The 21,100-nt window shown below is 35.3% G+C and overlaps 1 protein-coding gene across 2 annotated transcripts in view; it reads right to left on the bottom strand.

Annotated features, from left to right (window-relative positions):
• Positions 1-8,263: 8,263 nt before the first annotated feature.
• Positions 8,264-21,100, bottom strand: part of LOC117657019 (uncharacterized) — a 119,100-nt gene continuing 106,263 nt past the window's right edge. The window contains exons 42-45 of one of the 2 annotated variants that reach the window (XM_034405194.2): positions 17,157-17,314; positions 11,542-11,648; positions 10,117-10,226; positions 8,264-8,642 (exon numbers count right to left, since the gene is read on the bottom strand). In XM_034405194.2, coding sequence (XP_034261085.2) covers positions 8,527-8,642; positions 10,117-10,226; positions 11,542-11,648; positions 17,157-17,314 — 491 coding nt within the window. In that variant the 3' untranslated portion in view covers positions 8,264-8,526. The remainder of the gene's footprint in view (positions 8,643-10,116; positions 10,227-11,541; positions 11,649-17,156; positions 17,315-21,100) is intronic. The other variant, XR_015732552.1, reaches the window with a different exon arrangement.

Raw genomic sequence — 21,100 nt, forward strand, 5'->3', positions numbered from 1 at the left:
GTACCAAATTGATGCTAATGTACCCAACACAACAAACAAGTGTATTGTTTCTAAAATCTTTCTAGGCAACTGACATAATTCCCACATTATTTATGCCACTTCATATCATTTGTGTAATTATGTAATTGGTATTTTTACATAATTATGTAATGTAATTAATTAAAACTACATAATTAAGCAAATTATGCCATTTATGTCAATAGTATGCATTTGGATTTTAATGGACATTCAAATTTAATGGACACGCTTTCCCTCAGTGTGGTCTGTTGAATCAAGGTTGAATTGTAAATAAATAAAGCAGTTTCCATATGATGATTAAGATTTTTAGATTTAAAAACTGCTTTTATATACTGTATATTCACACACACGTAATCACACTTACATATACACACATACACACACACACACACACACACACAGAGTGTGTGTCTGTGTGTGTTGTCAACTCTGAATCAAACCTGGCTGAAGTCATCTTGTGCTGCTTCAGTTGCCACGCACTATGAGGGGAGGATGAGGGGGAAATAGGTAGACAGTCTCGTAGACAAAATAAAGAGCTCTCTCATTCGGAACCAAGATCATCCCAACAGGTGGCAGTAGGAGGAGGAACAGAGGTGATCGAGGGAGCCTGCCACTTGTTTTGATTGGACAATGACCTGTGACACCTGGGAAGGAAACTTTGCTCTTTTAATTATATGGTAAACATGGGAAACTTTTAGAGTTGGTTTTCACTGGCTGTACCGATATGATGTATCCAATTAACATGTTCTTTGAATTCCTGCCTTGGAGTTCTAATTTCTTGGGATGCATTACTTGGAATGCTGATATGTCATATACACACACAGTCTTCACCAGCAGCAATTTCTAGAGAAGATACGTATTTTTCTACTCTTGTAAAGTCAACTGTTCAAGCAAAATGAATGAATTTATTGTAGCATGGTCTTGCATGGTCTAGAGTTCACTTGTGATTTGTTGATGAATAAATTCTAGCTTACAAAAGTTTTCTATCGTAATAAATGTATTATCTTTCAAGTTGTCACAGGGCTCTCTTGGAATAACTAGGAATGTCAGAGGATTGGGCATCTGTAAGCCAATACTGGAATTTGGGGTTGAGAACTTTATTTCATCATAGAGACCTGCTTTTCTACCGTAGCATAGAGAGATCTGTCCTTTAGATTTGGAGAAAGGGTCACATTTTCTTTCTGGAGAGTTTGAGCTATTTTTAAAGCTAGCCATCCAAATTCAAGACAAAATTTATCACATGAGAACAAAGGAAATCATCCCCAAGTTTGAATGTCATGGAACTGATATTCCCGACATTTCAGAGAGCTGAATTAGAGCGGAATGGATTTTCAGTGAAAAGTAGGCAGGGAAGAGTGACTCTATACTGTTGGCCAAGATGTCTAGCAAGAACAGTGTTAGCAAGTCAGTTGTAGAATTGGAAGGAACCCCAAACCTCATCTAACCCAATCTTCTCCAAGAAAACCAGTTATTGATATTTTTAAGATTTAGAAGCTGTTCAACTCCAAAATGACTTACATGAAATACGAATTTAAAAAGCAATAAAAAATACAAAGAAAATCCAGTGTGTTTGGACAAATCGACCTCTTCTAACAAAGGCATCACCTACACAAGCACCTATCCTAAGGCCTAGAAGAGGTGGCTGTCCAGCCTCTTGTAAACTTTCAGAGATGGAAAACCCACAGTCCTCATTCATAGATTGCATGTCATTAAGTCAGTGTCAAATCTTAGTGCAACATAGTTTTTCTCAGTGGTGAAATCCGAACCGGTTTGCTACCGGTTCTCTGGCCGCGCATGTGCACTGTGCACCAAATGTGCGCTGCATACACATGCATAGTGTGTACCAAATGTGCACTCTGCACGCACGTGCATGCGCAGTATGCGCCAAAAGAAGGTGTGGGAAGGTAAGTGGAACAGCCGGGGGGATCAGCTGTGCAGCACAGTTTAGCTTTGATAAAAACCAGGAAATCCTGCTTTTTAGCGAATCTAAACCCAGCTGCACAATTAATTGTCGGAAATAGCGGTTCAGAGGAACCGGTAGCTTTTTTTAACTACCAGTTCACCTGAACCGGTAATTTTTATGACTATCGGTTTGCCCGAACCAGAGCAAACCAGTAGCATTTCACCCCTCATTTTTCTTCATCATAGTCTATTCCTAATCTGGTCTTTCAGGTCTTCCAATGGTCCAGTGCTAAATAATTGCATAGATTTTACAGTCAACTCACTTCTCAATCCCACTGTTCAAGTGGGAGGGAAGGGTCTGACATGTTCAGTGGAGCTACAGCTTCATATGTATCCATATGTCTTAGGTAGTGACAAGGTCCTGGCTGTAGTGGCAGACATAGTACTTGGAATACACAAAATATAGAAAGCTTGCTAAACTAGTGCTAAACTAGTGCTAAACTAGTGAGGGTTTCAGAACTGGTTTAGTAGCAACTAGTTAGGTGCTAGTAATCCATATCCAAGTTTTTTGGAAAAAGTCTACTTGAGAAGAAAGAAATGAGAAATGGTCAATCTGGGAATAGTGAAACACAGCAAGACCAAGAAGAAAGAAAGCTCCTGTATTCCCTATAAGAACCCACTGATTGGATCCACACATTAACTATAAAATAAATGGTTTGGTTTTCACTTAGCATGTATCAATCTAGCCAAATGGGATTTATTTAAAATACAGGATGTGAACTGGAGTGGGTGGTGGATTGGGGCTTTAGGTATTTAAGGATGGGGATAGAAGACATTTTTCCCCAGGGCTCTGTCCTTAAAACTCTGAATGAAAGAGTATAAATTGGCTTAAACGTGGCCATTTTTTATTATCACTGTCAAAATGTTACCATTTTACTTCTGAAATTCAGTGGCATGATTTCGGGATTTATGTATGAAGCACACAAATGTGGGCCATCTAAGGGATACAATTTCCCAACAATAGGATTTCCTTGCTATTTTCAAATTTGAATTCCCATATCATAGGAATTTATCATGAATTTACTCCTTCCCTGTAACATAGGAACCAATCACTAATTAAAACAAATAAAAATAACTTCACATTGTATCTAGTTTGCCTTGTTAACTGATATCCAATTTTATTGTTATTGTGCTCCAGTTCTTTGTGAGTGGATGGAATTTATATATTATTAATACAGATTAAACAAATTTGTGGCTTAGAGTTAAGTAGTTTTCTATCTGAGATGACATGCTTGGCCACAGAATTGTTGCCAACCCTATTTGGCTATAAAATAGGAATAAACGCTGAAACAAAATCTCCAATTAAAGTACCACAGAACAAAGTTTTAAGAATTTCTATTCCAAACTGTTTTTTTAAGTCTTAAAGTAATAACAGTCTTGTGAAATATATTTGCTGCCCTCTAATGGCTTTACTGTATAACAGTATGTCACACAACAAAAGCATCTGCTGCCAATCATTAAATTATGTTTTATCCAGTCAATATACTAAATATTGACTGCTACAACAGTTTTTCCTTTTTCTAATATTTCTGATGCTAGTAACTTTATTGGAGGTTTTGAGTTATTATACTGAGTATTATAAAGCGATACTGACATAATTAAATAAATGTTCATATTACATTAAAATTCTATTGATGTGCATGGTTCCATTCCTTTAAATTACTGCAGTGCATCTAAAGAGACCTGCTGTTCAAAACATTAGGAATTACTGCATAGAATCATAAAATCATAGAAGTGAAGGGATCATTAAAGGTTATCTAGTCCAATCTACTGTTTATTGCAGAGTCCACTAGAATATCTATAATAGTTTACCATCCAGCCTGTTTCAAGACTTCCAGTGCAAGGACTCAACACGTTCTGTGGCTATTTCACAACCTGACAGTTCTTCCTGATGTTTAGCCTTAATCTCCTTCTTTGTTATTTTAAACCTTGATTCTAGTACTCCTGACCTTTCACTCAACTAAGATTAAATCTTTTAATTCTTCTATTTGACACCCTTCAGATATATGAAGAACTATATTTCCTCACTATTATCTGGTCGCCCAGATTTCTCTCACATGAATCATTATTAAGACTTTATAATTTTTTAATAAAATTATATGCTTTGTAAACAGCAATGGCTCATGCCCCACATTTCCTAGTCGTACCACAACTAATTGCAACGATCTACTATATATCGATTTTACAGACGATAACGCTGAAAAGGCACTATGAAGCCTAAAACCATCTCTATCTATTGGACCTGATAGATTATGTGCCTACTTCTTAAAAAAGCTTTCCCCTGCCATAATCTCTAAGCATAAACCTCTAAGCATAATCTATGAAAAATCTTTCAGGACCAGTTCCTTGCCCAACCTATGCTCACTAGCCACAGTCATCCCTATCTTCAAAAAGGGTGACCTCATCTTAGTTGAAAATTACAGACCAATCTCTTTATGTTGCGTCATCTGCTAAATCATGGAATCAACCATAAACCAATCCATTATCCTCCACTTAGAGACAAACAATCTACTCTCTAACAAACAATTTGGTTTCAGGAAAAATTTGTCCCGTAATCTGCAACTCCTACATTGCAAAAACATATGGACTACACAACTCGACCAGGGCAAAGCAATAGACAAAATTTACATAGACTTCTGTAAAGCCTTTGATTCAGTGGTACATGACAAACTACTTCTAAAACTAAAATCTTATGGCATTTCCAGATCCCTGCATAAGTGGATAGCTGCGTTCCTGTCAAACAGGCAATAATTAGTCAAAATAGGGAGCGCCCTATCAAACCCTGCACCTGTTAACAGTGGTGTCCCCCAAGGCAGCGTTTTAGGCCTCACACTCTTTATACTTTACATAAATGACCTTTGCGATCATATTATAAGCAACTGCATTCTCTTTGCTGATGATGTAAAACTATTCAACACCACCGACAATGCTGCTGCCCTACAAAGAGACCTTGACTATGTGTCAAAATGATCAAACAATTGGCAACTCCAAATCTCAAACAACAAATGCTCTGTCTTATACATTGGCAAAAAAAAAAATCAGAACACTAAACACAAGCTGGGCGGATATGACCTTGTAGACAACCCTCATTCTAGGTCAATCCTCAAGGACTTTGGAGTACTCATCGCTAATCATCTAAATGCCAGAGCTCACTGTAACAGCATTGCCAAAATGGCATTAAGAGTTGTAAACCTAATCTTGCCAAGCTTCTTCTCCAGTAATATTGTACTGCAAACTAGGGCATACAAAACCTTTGCTAGACCAATTATTGAATACAGCTCATCTGTCTGGAACCCGCACTGCATATTGGATATTAATACAATTGAATGAGTCCAGAGATATTTCATGAGAAAAGTCCTCCACTCCTCTGCTCACAACAGAATATCTTATGCCACCAGGCTTGAAATTTTGGGCTTAGACAACTTAGAACTTTGCCTTCAGTCTGACCTAAGGTTACTACACAAAATTATCTGCTACAACATCCTACTGTCAATGACTACTTCAGCTTCAACCGCAATAATACACGAGGACACAATAGATACAAACTTAAGGTAAACAACTCCAAACTCAATTGCAGAAAATACGACTTCAGCAACCGAGTTCGAATCTCCCCAGGCTCAAGGTTGACTCAGTCTTCCATCCTTTCTAAGGTAGGTAAATTGAGGACCCAGTTTGTGGGGGCAATAAGCTGACTTTGTATAAATATACAAAAGTATGAAGGCTATTGCTTAACGCATTGTAAGCCGCCCTGAGTCTCCGGAGAAGGGCGGCATATAAATCAAATTAAAAAAAAAAAAACCAAACATGCCTACTGTCCCTGTCCTACTGTCCATATTTATTCGTATCCACTTCCTGTATTCATAATAATGTTTATACTTATATCTGTTATCTTATACATGCTTGACAAATAAATAAATAATAAAGAATAAAGAAATAATAAAGAAAAAAAAGACAATCTCCTTGTTCTATAGTTATGCCTATCATTTTTTTCAGCCAGAGGATATTCTGCTTGAGGACCTTGCTCATCAGGCTGACAGGCTGACTTTTCTAAAGCTCCCTTCTTCCCATTTTTTAAGATGGGGATTGATTTCCTTAAATTTTCTTGGACCTCACTAGTCCTCCAAGTATCTTCAGAGATTATTGAGAGGGCTCCTGCAATTACCTCTGCCAGTTCCTTCCATACCCTGGGAGATAAACCATTTGGCTCTGGAGACATGAATTTGTTTGGACATGCTAAATTCTCTAACCCTCTCCGTTTCTATATAGCAATAGCAATAGCACTTAGACTTATATAGCAGTTCACAGTGCTTTATAACCCTCTCTAAGCGATTTACAGAGTCAGCCTATTGCCTATTGCCCCCAACAATCTGGGTCCTCATTTTATTGACTTTGGAAGGATGGAAGGATGAGTCAACCTTGAGCTGGTGAGATTTGAAATGCCGAACTACTGACAGTCGGCAATTAGCAAAATTAGCCTGCAATATTGCATTCCAGCCAATGCACCACTATGGCTCATATCCTATCCTAAACTTCTCCCAGCAGAATAAACATTATCAGACAGGGTTTGATTGCTCTTCTAAGAAAATAATAATTTTTGGTATTCACTTTCAGATCATTATTGCTCTGAATTTCTTCTGTGATTTAGCACTCAGTTCAAGATATACTTTAGTGATTGCTTCAGCAGAGACAACACTTAACTGACATTGTCTGAATTTAGAACTTAAACAGGTTAATACTAGGGAGAACAGACACTAGTATTATGGTAAGAATGTTACTTAATAAGAATGTTTTTGGAAATTAATTCTTGAACTTCCAACTAAGAAATTGCCTAGACAGACAGTTAACCTGATGGAAGTAAGCAATTACTTAAACAAAAATAAAAGATGAAGAAAAAATAATACAGCTGGGTTCTGCAGATGATAGAAACTTGGAGATTTTTTTTTCTCATGCAGAAAAATTCACAGATGTCTGAGTAGCATTACCTTTGATTACTGAAGTGAGTAGGAAGAGCAGCTAATTTGTACTTTCCTTCACAATAAGAAAATAGCATTGTGTTATCTATTTTCTATAAGCAACTATTGTATTTGACAAATCTAAACAGTTAAATGTATAAAAGTCTTATTCTAGTAACAAGGCCAAGTGGTGTCCTTAATGGAGGCCAAATTAAAGAAAGGAACTGGTTGAGCTTCCCAGCTTTTATTCTTTTTTGTCACAAGCACCACCACCTCACAGAAACCACCATCAATCTAACATGGGGTAGAGATGGTTTAGACATACTGTATGTTCATAATAGCTAATTTAGCTAGTCAAATTGTATAACTAATGAGGGCTATGTATTAACAGGCAGTATGAGAAAGCAGGACAAAGGTTACCCACAATCCTCCCAACTGCTCTTTGTTTGCTACATGTCAACTGGGCTGTCTTGAAATAGTGCTAAACCTGTATTCAAAAGCAGTCCAGCTAACCAGTCATAAGCACAGAGTGGGAGTACAAAGTAAAGCAGGAGAGAGCTTCTTTATGTTCCTCTCAAATCCTTCTCTGAGAGATGCATGCAGAAAGTAAAGGTGGACTAGTTTTGCTAGTTCAGGTTTACAAATCAATGATTGCACGATGAAAGCAAGTCAGCACCATCCTTCAAAGGCATGATGAATCATTGATCAAAGGCTTGTTAAACATGAATTAGCATCAACCTTGAGTGCTGTAAGAGGCAGCAAGAGGCCAAGGAGCCCTATTTTGATTTTAAGGCTGGAAGCTCCCAGAAATAACTAAAGAACAGGCTGCGGAAAGCGCGCTATAATGAACTCCCCAAATCATGCAGTTGTGATTGGTCTCCACATTAATAACTTCAACCACACCAGGACACCTAACATTATGAAAGCTGGAATGGAGTGGGTAAAAGGATACATCTTTCTCCTAAGAGGGACATTAGTATCCATGGTGAGTTGTACAAACAATGGTGGAAACTGCAGCTGAATGAGAGAGTTCCATGAAGCATGCCAGATCCATGAAGATGACAGTTGCAGTATTCTTTCCTGAATCCTCCAATACAAAAACTATAAGAATATGGGAAATATGCCAGCAGAAATAGAATACAATGGAATACAAAGAAGGTTTTTTCCCCCCTACAAGTTTATTTATTAATTTCATAAGCAGAAAATAGAACTGGGAGTTCTTCTAAAGACTATAAAATTGTTCAAAGAATTATATTTAAAAGATTGCTATTGAACAGTTGAACTGTTTCAGTTTTATAAATTCTGGAAGCCAGTAAATTCATCTAAGATGATGCTGTTATTTTCCAAAGTTTATTAAAACAGATGAACAATTGTTTAATCTTTAGCATTTTTTCTTCTATTTCTGTGACAAAACTTTATCCACCCATTCACAAATATTTAATAATATAACAATAAAAACTCAATAAATTAGTCTATCAACTATCCACATTAGATTTTGCCCTTTTTTTTAGATGAAAATATATTTCCACAAGTTTCTGCTCTTGACATCTCACTAAAGCAGTGCGGGATTCACTTCGTCTGTAATGTATGAAATTCAGACTCCATATTTAAATGTTACAAACACAGTCACAATCAATACAATAATGGTTGCTATAGTGGATGTGACCAATGACATCCACCATTTTTCTGGAGCATCTACTTGTGTAGAAGCTGAAACGACAAGCAAGGAGAAAATGGAATAAACAATAGCACATTGAAGAATAAATTCAGAAATGATTTGTTTAATTGCATCACCACTTATTAGGAGTTAAGCCTACAGAAATCTTTACTATCATGTTCTCATGTGAGATATCCAGTTGTCTCCTACTTGGATATCCAATTGTCTCCTACTTGGGCTACCATTAAATTTATTTCTTATTAATTTTGATGATTGTATTCCCATGTCATACATCTATTGATTTTTAAAACTGAGAGGAGGAAAATTTTATTCACAAATCCTATAATCAACCTGTGGAATGTGTTGCCATAATATGTGGTGTTGGCCTGTAATTTAGACATTGAAACCAATTTGTAAACATAAGAATACCCTGATAAAGAAAATAATTAATTAATGGAAGTAAGAACTTAAGAATAATTGTGCTAGATCAGGCCAAGATCTCAGTTCAGCACTTGTTTTCAGAGTTCTCCAGGGTGCTTACAAGCATGGAGACATACCTCCCATCTGAAACTGTTATCCTGTAACTAGTTTTTCAAAGCCACATTAATTGGAATTGTCATGACTTGTAGTAATGAATTCATGGGGTAAGGTGAACTGGGTGAAAAAATTACTTTATTTTATATTTTCTACATGTCCTCCAATCAGTTATATTAGATGACTGAGGGTCCTAAGTGTTTTGAGAGGGAGAGAAATTATCCTCTAGCCATTTTCTGCATTCCATGCAGGATTTTATTTTTTATCATGTTCTCTCTCAAATGCCTTTTTTCCAGACTAAGTACCAGCAGTATTCTAGATTCCACTTATCAGAAAAGTATTGAGCTCCCTGAATTACGTATTTTGATTAATTTTATCTGCACTTTTTCTATAATACTGCATGTATAATAATCTTTTTTAAATGCAGGATCTAGAATTATACATATTGCTCCAATGCAGATGTATTGTAGAGTTCTATACATTTGTATACAATATTGTCATTCTTATTTTAAAAATTAAAATTAGATTAAAATCTAATGATTTCAGGTATGAAAATTGCCATTTTCATAAATTCCAAACACTGATTTAACATTTTCATTGTGTTATCTATGAAAAAAGCAATTTTCCTGCTTAGTTACAGATAGTTTGGACCCCAGTGGATGTATGTGTGAATTTAGGAATTTTTGCTTCAATTTGCATCATTTGCTAAAAAAAAATGCATTTACCAATTACTTGATCATTTAGCTAGCTTAAAGAGATGCTTCTGGAGCTCTTTGCAATCACTTTTGCTTTTACCTTCCTGAATAATATCTTCTGCATGTACAGACAAGTTAAGCATGATCCCAATAGAGATCTTTGAGAAACTCTTCTCCTTACTTATCTCCCCTGAGAAAATTGCTCAGTTATTGCTACTTTTTGTTGATGTTGTTCGAGAAACTTGAATGTATTAATGAAGATTAAAAATATGCAATTAGGAATAAGGAAGTAAACCACCTAAAGGGGTTTTGCAGATCCATGAAGCATTATAGGAACAGGGAACTGCCACCAAATGACCTTCTCCAGGCAGCATCTGAAGGCACAGCTGCTCAGTGTCTGTTATAACCCTGAAACACAAAATGACGAAATGAATTTTTATCAGTCTTACATGACTTTACATATAAAATGAACTCTGCATCATCAAACATAATACTATAATTTAACATTTAGCACTGGAAGATTTTTCAAATATCCCTCTCCCTTTAGTCCTCTGAAGTTTGACTGACAAACAAAAAAGACCAAAACACCTCCCCATCAGCAATCAGTATCCAGATAAGCACAAATTAACTTCAAGATTAGCATACAACCAACAATCAAGAAGTAAACAATACCCCAATCAAAGAACTGCCAAACAAGCTAACAGTAAACAGCCCAACCAAAGAACCTCTAAGACCACCCCCCACCACCATGGACAGACAAGCCAGTAGAATATAAACTGACAACAAACCCCACTCCTTACTAGCACTGTTATGTTATCTAATTTGGGTAATGAAACATCTGCAAGAAAACAACCAAGCTCAGAAGTCTAGGCTCTTCATCTTAATATGGAACTTCCTTAATAAAACCCCAAACAAACAAACAAACCATTTGAGGGGACCTATCAATAGATTATTTTGTTTGGGGTTTTATTAAGGAAGCTCCATATTAAGATGAAAAGCTTGGACTTCTGAATCTTTTGTATACATGATGGAAGGAACAAAGTTCTTTTTTATAGGAAGTAGAATGATGGGGAGAGCCTAACTAGTTTTAGTCAAGCATAAATCAATTTCCTTTTGGGAGAAGGTTAAGAAGATGCTAGGTCTGCAGTTGTGGAGAGCCCTGTAAGAAACAGATCATTGACCGTTTTCACATTAAATCCAGCCTGGGCGTTTGCTGTGATTGCTTTTGTGAATTATCTGTGGTACGACTCAGACAGGAGAACGTGACTGCTTTGTCTCGGTCATAGGCTTAATTTCTCAGCTGCCCTTGATACCTTGGACCATGGTGTTCTAAAGGTTGGAGGGAAGAGTGGGGAGAATATAGAGAAGATAGTTCCAGTCGGACTGGGGAGAAAAATCTAGCTATCTGTTGTGGTATTTTACAGAGTTTTATGTAAACACTCCTATAAAACATGTACCCAAAGTCACTACAGAAGCATGTCAACTTGTATCATACAGCTATGTATGATCAGTATCTTGACTCTTCCCAGTCACTGCAGGCTATTAGGGACTGGATTTGGGGACAAAAATGCTTTGATTTAATCTTAGCAAGCCAGATTGGCCTGGATGTAGCCTTTTCTTATTCAAGAGAGTCCTAAAAGTAATTAACATACCCTAATTTCTGTACATGAGAACATTTAAATGAAAACACACAGCCCATATGAAGAAAATTGGTTAGATTTACCTTTCTGTTATCTTTTTTTCCATTGTTGACAGCATTCTTTTAGGGAAGAAAGCTGGGCCAACTGAATTAAGCCAAATTTTTTCAGTGATTATTTTAGCAAGCCAATTCTGCAGTTAATGAACAGAGTCAATAGGAAAAGTCATGATGTCTAGAAGCCTCCATCAGTCCAGCAAGCCATAAAAGGTTAATTCCAGCCACAGACATTTTTCAGCCAATAAACTGTACATGGTGTAAATGGGTACTTACCAATCAGTTAAAAGGGCACCGAATAACTATTTCTGGACCAAGAGCTCATTCAGTCTTGTATAACATGACCAGAATTACCCATATGAAATATGTTAATTGCAATTGCTTAATTAGTCACTCCAATACTCTCAGTATGTTAGTACACTGCAGCATGTTACTAATTGTGGGATGTGGCAGCTATCTATTGGTCTTGCAATATAGCAGCTGTATGTTGGTCTTACAATGTAGAGATCCTAGCTTCCACTGAATAGCATGAACATGTTTGAGATAAAAAATGGTTGGATATGCATCATACTAATCAAAATGACAGTATCATCCTCTTATCATTAGCAGAAAGGTTAGCAATCTAGTTTATTTCTTTTCTACTTTATCAAAAAGGTTTATATGAAAACCTCAATTAGTTAAAGCTATAAGAGAAATGGCCAATACCTATGGGTCTGTTGACAGTGGCAACATATAATAGATTGTAATATGGAATATAAGAAGAGTATATGGTACACACCATGAATTAATAAATTAAATGAAAGAAAAATAGATATTGCATGTTTTTGAAAATAAGAGAGGACAGATATATTTGAATGAACATGGCCTGGTCTTGTGAAGGAGAGTGGAATACATGTTCATGGAAGATATAACTTTAATTATAAATGAAAAGCAAAGCTGTTTGCCAGAAAGTATGAATTGATATCATCTAGGTTACTGTAGATGCAAAGGAATGTAAGAATTCATAGGTTGTTATTAATTGTATGTGATGCTATAGTGACTAGTGTTAGTGAAGGGGATAAATTTACAGCAAAACTGTTTAATATTCTGAATGTGATCTAGGGCATTGTCTCCTAGGTGACATGAATAGATCTGTAATAATAAGATAGGACAGTAACTGTGGGGAACTGGGAGATCCAAGAATGAGTGGACATAGAGATTGCTTGGTGAGTAACTGATTAGAAATTATTTTGAAGACATGATTTAAGCAAGTTTATTTATACACATACATGGAAAAAGAATGAATGTGTTCATGAAGAAAGACTGAGAAAATTAATGAAGAAAACAAAGATTCTGATTATGTGATGCATCATTTTTTGATAGTGTCAAGAATTAATAAAATGGGTATGGGACAAAGGAAATAAAGTGAAAAATAGAATAGCCTCAGAAAGAGAAAGCACAAGTCTAGTAAGAAAAACTTACTCAAGGATAGATTAACCTCCTAAGAGAATGAAAGGAAAATGCCCATAAGGAATAATGACACAAAGGCAGCTTGGAATTAAATGAACTTTGAGTATATCTTATCATAGTTAATCAAGAATTAAACTATGTAGTAATATGCAAGAGGTTTAAAGTTCCATAATTTCCCTTTCACAAAATATCTTTGAGAAGATATGATTTACGTTGGAAAATGGACTGAAGGGGAAAAAATACTTGCACAGCACTTCATTTATTTTCCCCCAAACATCTCCACTAGGTGGCTCCAGAAATTCCAGATCTGCATTCAAAAGTTAGACATTACCCGATTACAATTAATTGGTATTCCCCAATTGTTACTGGAAATAAAGAAGAACTCTTTTCCAAAATCTGCCAAAAGCAAAAAAAAAAAAAAAGCAATACCAGTTGTCATTCAAGTGTTTGCATGTCAAATCACTAAAGCAAACCAAGGAAAAAGGAAAGAAGAAATAAACAGATGGATATTAGATCTTGTATAGAAAATAAACTTTCCGTTCCCTAAGGGTACTTTACAGTTATTTGCAATATATCTGATGATGATAGAGTTTGGTAACTTAAAGCGGAAGGATGTGTGTGTGGCAGTTTAAAAGTTAATTCCAATTAATGCAGAAGCAGTGTGAAATTAAAATATAAACAGCTGTATAAAAACAGAATAGACTTCCTGTTTGCTGCTGGCCGCCGCCAGACGTTCCTTTGGGATCGTCAGCTTCCACTGCCTGTCAGAGCCGCCTTCACAACGGAACGGCGGCTCGAAAAAACTCCGTTCCCATGAGGAAACGGAGATAGAGCCGGCAGGGGTGGGTAGAACTCTCTGCAGAGTCCCAAAAGTTTTTCTTTTACTTTTGGGATGGAGCGGATGAGATGCCCCATATCCCCAGCCGCTGCTCCGGGCTTTGGGAGACCTCTGCTAATGCAGAGCCAGGCGTCAAAAGCAAGCCTGCGAATTTGACAGATTACTCAAAGAAAATGTGAGCTGGACCTGTAATACTGAAGCGCAAGTATTTTACTTATCTTTTAAAAATTACTTAAGAGAATAGAGGAAGAGAAAGAGGAAAAAAGTTTCTTTTTAAAATGGCGTCTGCCGCGGCTGGAGAAGAGTTTGAGAGGGAAAGTTCTTCCGTTTTTTATTATTACAATGTAGCGGAATAAATACCACTGGCTACATTTGTAGACAAAACTCCGCTCCTGTTTTTGTTTTTCTCTTTTTTCCCTGGAGGCTTGAGTGTTGCTGGCTGGAAGTCTTTTGTCTTGTTTTTTTTTTTTTCTTCTTCTAACAAAGCCTGCTTAGGCGGAAACATGGCACTGAGGCTTGTGAAGTCAGACAAACAAATAGGTGGGGGGGATTCCCCCACTAAGAATTTAAAGCAACAAGTTTTAACTCTTCAGTCCCAGAAACCTGATTTTAATATAATAGAATTTCTCTTAGAGGAGATTGAAAGAAGGGATGAGATTGTGAATCAGCAACTTGAAAAATTTAAGCAGGAAACTAAGGAATTGGTGAAATCCAAGTTTGACTTTTTGCAGCAAAAAATTTTAAAATTGTCAGAATTCATGATTCGGTTGGATACAAATACTAATTTACTAGAGTCAAAAATGGATGAAATTCAAGATAAATTGGACAATAGAATTCAAAAAATTGAAAATGATTTGTTAAATATTCAGGATTATAGTTCAGAAGAAAAATTTAAAATGGATGCTGACCAAAAGTCTGGTAATGTAGAATATCTGGAACAGAGGATTCAAAAAGAGGTTCTAAAGATACAATATAATTTCACAGAATATGCAATAAGACTTAGAGGTTTGCAGGAAAATAACAGAGATGACTTAAGGAAAATATCTTCTGAATTTCTAGCTGGGATTTTAAAGATTCAACCTGAGGAAGTGTTTTGTAGGATTGATAGAGCTTATCGAATAAACTCCTGGACTGCCAAGCAAAGGCAATTGCCTAGAGATGTGGTAATCTATTTTTCAGATAAAGAAATTAGGAATAAAATTGTGCAAAATTCCTTCAATTCTAATTTGCAATTGTATGGAAGAAAGATTTGGATTTACAAGGAACTCCCACCTAAGATACTAATGGAAAGGAAGAAATTTGGCTTTCTGGTGTCTGAGTTAAAAAGGAGAAATATTCAATTCCGGTGGGACGTCCCAGTTGGTATTATATTGAGATATCAAGGAGAAAGATACCAGTTAAATACTGTTGAAAGGGCGGAAGAATTTTATCAAAATAGGTTGAAAATGAATTTAACGTCTTCAGATATAATACAGGATAAGCAGAAGGAGCTGGAACTAAAGACAGAGACTGTACCAGATAAATTGCCTTTGGATTTATCGGATACCCCAGCTGGATTATCTACAAATTTGAGAGAAGTGCCATCTGATTTTAATGTGATGACTTATCAAGGCAAGGACAAGCATGGAAACCAATTAGAGGATATACAAGGGATAAAAAAGAAATGCGAGACACAAAAAATTAGGATGGAGGTCAAACCCACAAAAAGAAAACAAAAAAAGAAATAGGTTGTACAAAAATAGAAATTTCTAACCCAAGCAACAGTCAAGCCAGTGATTTTAAAATATGAATGATTATGTGAAAACATAGAGGAGGCGACATATTGGTCAATATCATCCTGAGGATAGTGGCAGATCTCTGCATTGCCGTAATTTTGGGACATGGAAAGAGCCTCAAATTGATGGTTTTGAATTATCTACTTTGAAACTTCTTTTTGTGTTGATAAATATATTATAATTATCTTGAATTATAAGGCAAGAGAATCACATTGGGACATGCAGAAGATCGGGTTGTTACCCAATACGATGATGGAAATTAATAATCCTGATGAAACCCACAATTATTATTATATGGAATACAATTATAATGTCACTCGGGTGGTTGTTTTTACTTTTATATATATAAGAAGATGTTTACTACTGATGGGGGCAGATATGATTGGAGATCTTGAATAAACTGTTGCATCCGCAAGCTATGTCACCCTATTATGGATGTTGGTTTTAATAATCCAGTGGAAAGACTTCAAGAAGATATTATATGGACTATAAATTTAAAGTTATTGTCTTTTCTTTTTTTATTTAGATATAATGGAATATATATATATATATATTTTTAAGTAGTGTGGGCAGTGAATTAAAGATATCAAGAATTGTTGTGTATGGTAAATTTGTAAGACAGTGGGTGAATAAGCTAGCTACAGATTGATTAGTTTAAGAAAAGGGATTTTTAAGTGATACATTTAGGGGAGTGGAGGAAATGGATAGAGTGGAATAAATGTTAAATTAGATTTTATGGGGAGCCCGCTTTGAAATGTTATTAAAGTAGGACTTATTGTATAGTTTTAAAGTGGAAGGTGGTTTTGAATTGTTGCAATAATGCATAGATATAAAACACTATTATGCTAAATTAGAGTTATTTTATAATAGTTATAGTATAATGTGTTTGTTTTTTTTTGTTTTTTTTTTCTCTTCTTCTTTTCTGAAATGTATGGATAAAGGGGGATTTATAATACTCTTAGCAAGTAAAGGTCAGTATTTTGAGGAGGGAGTAAGTAATCTGTTATGAATTAGGGTTTTTTTTTGTTACGAAGAAGTCACAGGGGGGGAAGGGTGGGGAGGGGGGGTTAGGGAGGGGGGCGAGGGGGGGGAAAAAGGGGGAAAAATTTGTATTTGAAAACCTTTTCAATAAAAAAAAAAAAAAAAAACAGAATGTTTCCCAAATAAGTATGAATGGATGCACTGTACAGCACTCTACTTTTTTTATTATTTTCTTCACATAATATAGATTGTGGAAACAAGTGTTATTTAATTATTTCAATTTATTTTATTCCTACTTATTTATTATTCAAATTTATATAGTCACCCATATGACTCTGGGAGACAAATAGTTAAAACAAACAGAAAAACAGCAAAAAGAATTTTAAATAATTTTAAAACAAGAAAAGCATCCAAAAACCACCATAAAATATATAAAACTCATGAGGTGTTCCCATTCATCAAAACAATATATTTTACTTATATTGTATACAGTAAAGCATTAGAAATAAGTTTAAAAAGTATTAGAAACAAATGTTAAAAACAGGATAATTATTATTCTCTTTTTTAAAAAAAACTTTGTGACATATGCCTAAATCATTTACCTTTTCTTGAATGGTAGCCAAGCTTATCAGTTCGGCTCCTTTAAATTGCCCGCACATATATTCTGCGTCATCTTTACTGATCACCCCAAATTTAGGAATATAATAACAGTGTTTATTGAAGTATATCCAGGAATGGTAACAAAACTTGCTTTTCAGTTCTTAAAAAAGAAAAAAAACAATACATACCTGATCAACATTCATAGAATATCTGTTTAAAATAAAGCATTAAATTAACATATTATTGAAGTATCAGGGAAAGGAATTTACCGTGTATGATTAACTGTATCTGTTACATTTTTCTTTATATAATTTCTTGATTGAAATATGATACTGTATAATACTAAACCAACTTATTTGTCTGGATTTAATTTAAGAGTGGGTATGCCAGATTCTTCCAAGTATGCAATGAGTTTGCAACTGAAACTTTGTGGGATAAATTCTGATTTTTCACGGAACATTTTCTTTTTCTTTCTAAAACAAGTGAAATCCAAAAAAACACCACCACCAGCAAAAGAATGAAAACATCTACCCATTTACTTCCATGATATCCTTGTCACTTGCCATGATCACAATGGTTTTTGGAGATGAAAACAACTTCTTAAAATGAAAGTGGGGGATCCTGGTTGCAAACAATACTGGATAAGATATAAAACAAAGCCATATTCTCTAAAATATATTGGTGAGTTGGTATTGCAAAATTAAATCACTAGGAGAAAATAATATGATGTTCTCTCTTTTTCTGATACTGGGGTCTGTTGACACAGAAACATAGCAGGCCACACTGCCCTTATGTATAAGAACAAGTTACTTCCCTATATTTGTGTTGCAATATTTTCAGGATCAGACTCAATAAGTTATGAGAGAGTTAAGAGTTCAAATATATTTTCTTTTATTTACATAAGGCATTCTATATTCACTGAATATTCACAGATAGAAGCAAAGAAGAGAGTGTGTGTAGCTCCTTATATATACAATGGGTGGAGCTAGATATGGGAGTGGTGAAGTATGAATACATTAAGAAGTGAAGAATAAATTAACCCCTGACATCCCGTTCATATACTATTTACACATTAGAGAATAAGGCATTTACTTGTGACAAATCCCCCTCTAAATGCCGATTCGATATGCTACATTTATTACATTCAGATTCAGAACAATATAATACATATAATTTGGAAGTCAAATATTTATGTTGCTTAGATGGCAAAGGCTTTGTCAATATGTCAACTAACTGTTCCGATGTCTCACAATGCACTGCCTTAATAAATCCATCTTGAGATAATTGTCTCACATGTTTAAATTTTATGTCTATATGTCTAGATCTCTGTCCAATGGCGTCGGATCTAGATATTTCAATGGCTGCTTTATTGTCTTCGTGCATGACAAAAGGTAGTGCAGGTTTTTTCCAAACATCAGAAATCAGATCATTAAACCATACAAGGTTATTTGCTGCTTTAGATAAACAAACATATTCCGCTTCTGTTGTTGAAGTGGCCACTAAATCTTGTTTGCCAGTGTACCAGTAAACTGGACAATCGTTTAGGAGAAATAAGTAACCAGATGTACTTTTTCTGCATGAAGTGTCTCCAGCCCAATCTGCATCTGCGTAACATGTGAGTTTCGGTTCCTTGACATTATTAGGTTCTAACATTAAGCAAAAGTCTAATGTGTTTTTTAAATATCTTAATATTCTTTTAACAGCTTCCCAATGATACATAGTTGGTTTGCTGACATGTCTGGACAATAAATTAAGGGGTAAAGCGATGTCAGGTCTTGTCCAATTAGAAATGTAAAGAAGTGAACCTATGATTGATCTATAGAACATGTTATCTTTGAATTCAGGGGATGATTCATCAGCATTTCTTAGGAAATCAGTTTGCATTGGAGTGTCACAGGGTTTAGCATCATTTAGGTTACATTTGTTCAAAAGTTCTGTGATCTTATCTTTCTGAGAAAGCTTGAATCCCCTTTTAGTCTTACTAATTTGAACACCAAGATACTTATTTACTTTACCTAAGGATTTCAATGAGAAATGTTCATTTAACTTTGTTACAAATGTTTCTCTTCTTTCTTTGTGATTACCTATATATAAAATGTCGTCCACATAGATCAATACAAATTCTATGTAATCATTACCCTTTTTAACAAAGAAACAATTATCAGCAGTGGTAGCATTGAATTCCATAGTTCTTAGTACTTTTACTAAACAATCATACCATCGTTTACCAGATTGTTTTAGCCCATATAGACTTTTGTTTAATAACCAAATCTCATTCTTATTTGTATATTGACTGTGAGGTGCTCTTACATATATTTCCTTATCTAATTTTGCGTGTAAATACGCAGTCTGTATGTCATACTGGAATACATCGAGATTGAGTGCTGATGCTACAACTAGAGCCGTTTTTACACTTTCAGTTCTTACTGTGGGGGAGTAAGTGTCAGTATAGTCCTCTGGATATTTCTGTGCATAACCTTGTGCAACTAATCTAGCCTTATATAGAGTATTGCCTCCCTCTAAATTTTTAATTTTATATATCCACCTAGTACCAATAATTGTTTTGTCCTTTGGTGCAATCGCAGGTGTAAATACATTTAATCCTTGTAAGCTTTCCATCTCTTTTGTCATTGCTAATTCCCACTTTTCTTTTTCTTTAGGAGGAAGTTTTAACACTTCCTCATATGTGCTAGGTGTCATAGTTTCTCCATCCATATGCATTATATAATCTTTATATTTATTTGGCATTTGGTTTCTAGTGTTTCTAATTGGCTTTTCGGGTTTGCTGTTATTGTCATGCAAATATCTTGCTTCCTTTTTTGTTAATGTATCTGTCTTTATTTTGTGTTGACTGTTTGTCCATGTTTTGGTTTTGTTTTTATATTTGTTGTCCTTTTGCTTTTCTACAGTTCTTTTCTCTTGGGATTTAGTATCTGTGTTGTTGTTTGGGAATATTTCATTAAGATGTATTCTAGACCAGTTGGCCTGTTCATGAAACACAGCTGTTCTGGAAACTATAAATTTGTTATTATTATCAATGAATCTGTATCCTTTTGTACCTGTCTCATATCCCATAAATCTAAGTCTTCTAGACACATTTTCTCCCTTTCTTCTTAATTGTTTAGGTATGTGTACGTCTGCGGTGACTCCAAAAATGTGCATGTGTGCTAGTTTTGGTTTTCTATTATACATCACTTCATATGGTGTCTTATTCACAATGCTGGACCAAGTTCTATTTTGTGTGTAATTGGAATATTGTAGGGCTTCTGACCAGAATTGTTTGCTTAAGCCAGCATCTTCCAATGTGCATCTAATCATGGTTTGTAATGTTGAGTTCTTCCTCTCTACAATTCCGTTCTGGAACGCGGAAAATGGGCTAGATGTGTAATGTAACATTCCTCTGTCCTTCAACCATTGGGAGAATTCCTTAGACATGAATTCACATCCCCTATCTGTCATTATTTGTTTTATTTTGATATTGTGTTGTGTTTCTATGTGTTTGTAAAACTCTTTAAATTTTTGAAAGGTTTCATCTTTGTGTTTTAATGTGTAAACAAATCCATAGCGACTATAGTCATCCACAATAGTTAAGAAGTAATGTTTTTTATAAATGATTGATGGCGTCAGTGGACCAACCAGGTCCATGTGTACTAAATCAAAAATCTTGTTAGTTGACCTTGTAGATTTTCTAGGCCTGGGACTAGTTTTTAGTTTTGTAGATTTACATACTGAGCATTCCAAATAGTTTTCACAATTTTTTATTTTGACACCTTCTGCGTGTTCAGTCATTTTCTGTACTACAGGAAAACTGGCATGTCCTAACTTCCTATGTAAGACATGAGCACACTCATCATGAATTGGCTTACCTATTTTTGGTTTTTTCTCATTATGTGCATCCTTGTTATCATGAGCTATTTTACATTCATCATTGTCACTGTTGCTAATG

The sequence above is a fragment of the Pantherophis guttatus genome, chromosome 2, assembly GCF_059756535.1.
Source record: "Pantherophis guttatus breed Tessera chromosome 2, ASM5975653v1, whole genome shotgun sequence".
Taxonomy (NCBI): domain Eukaryota; kingdom Metazoa; phylum Chordata; class Lepidosauria; order Squamata; family Colubridae; genus Pantherophis; species Pantherophis guttatus.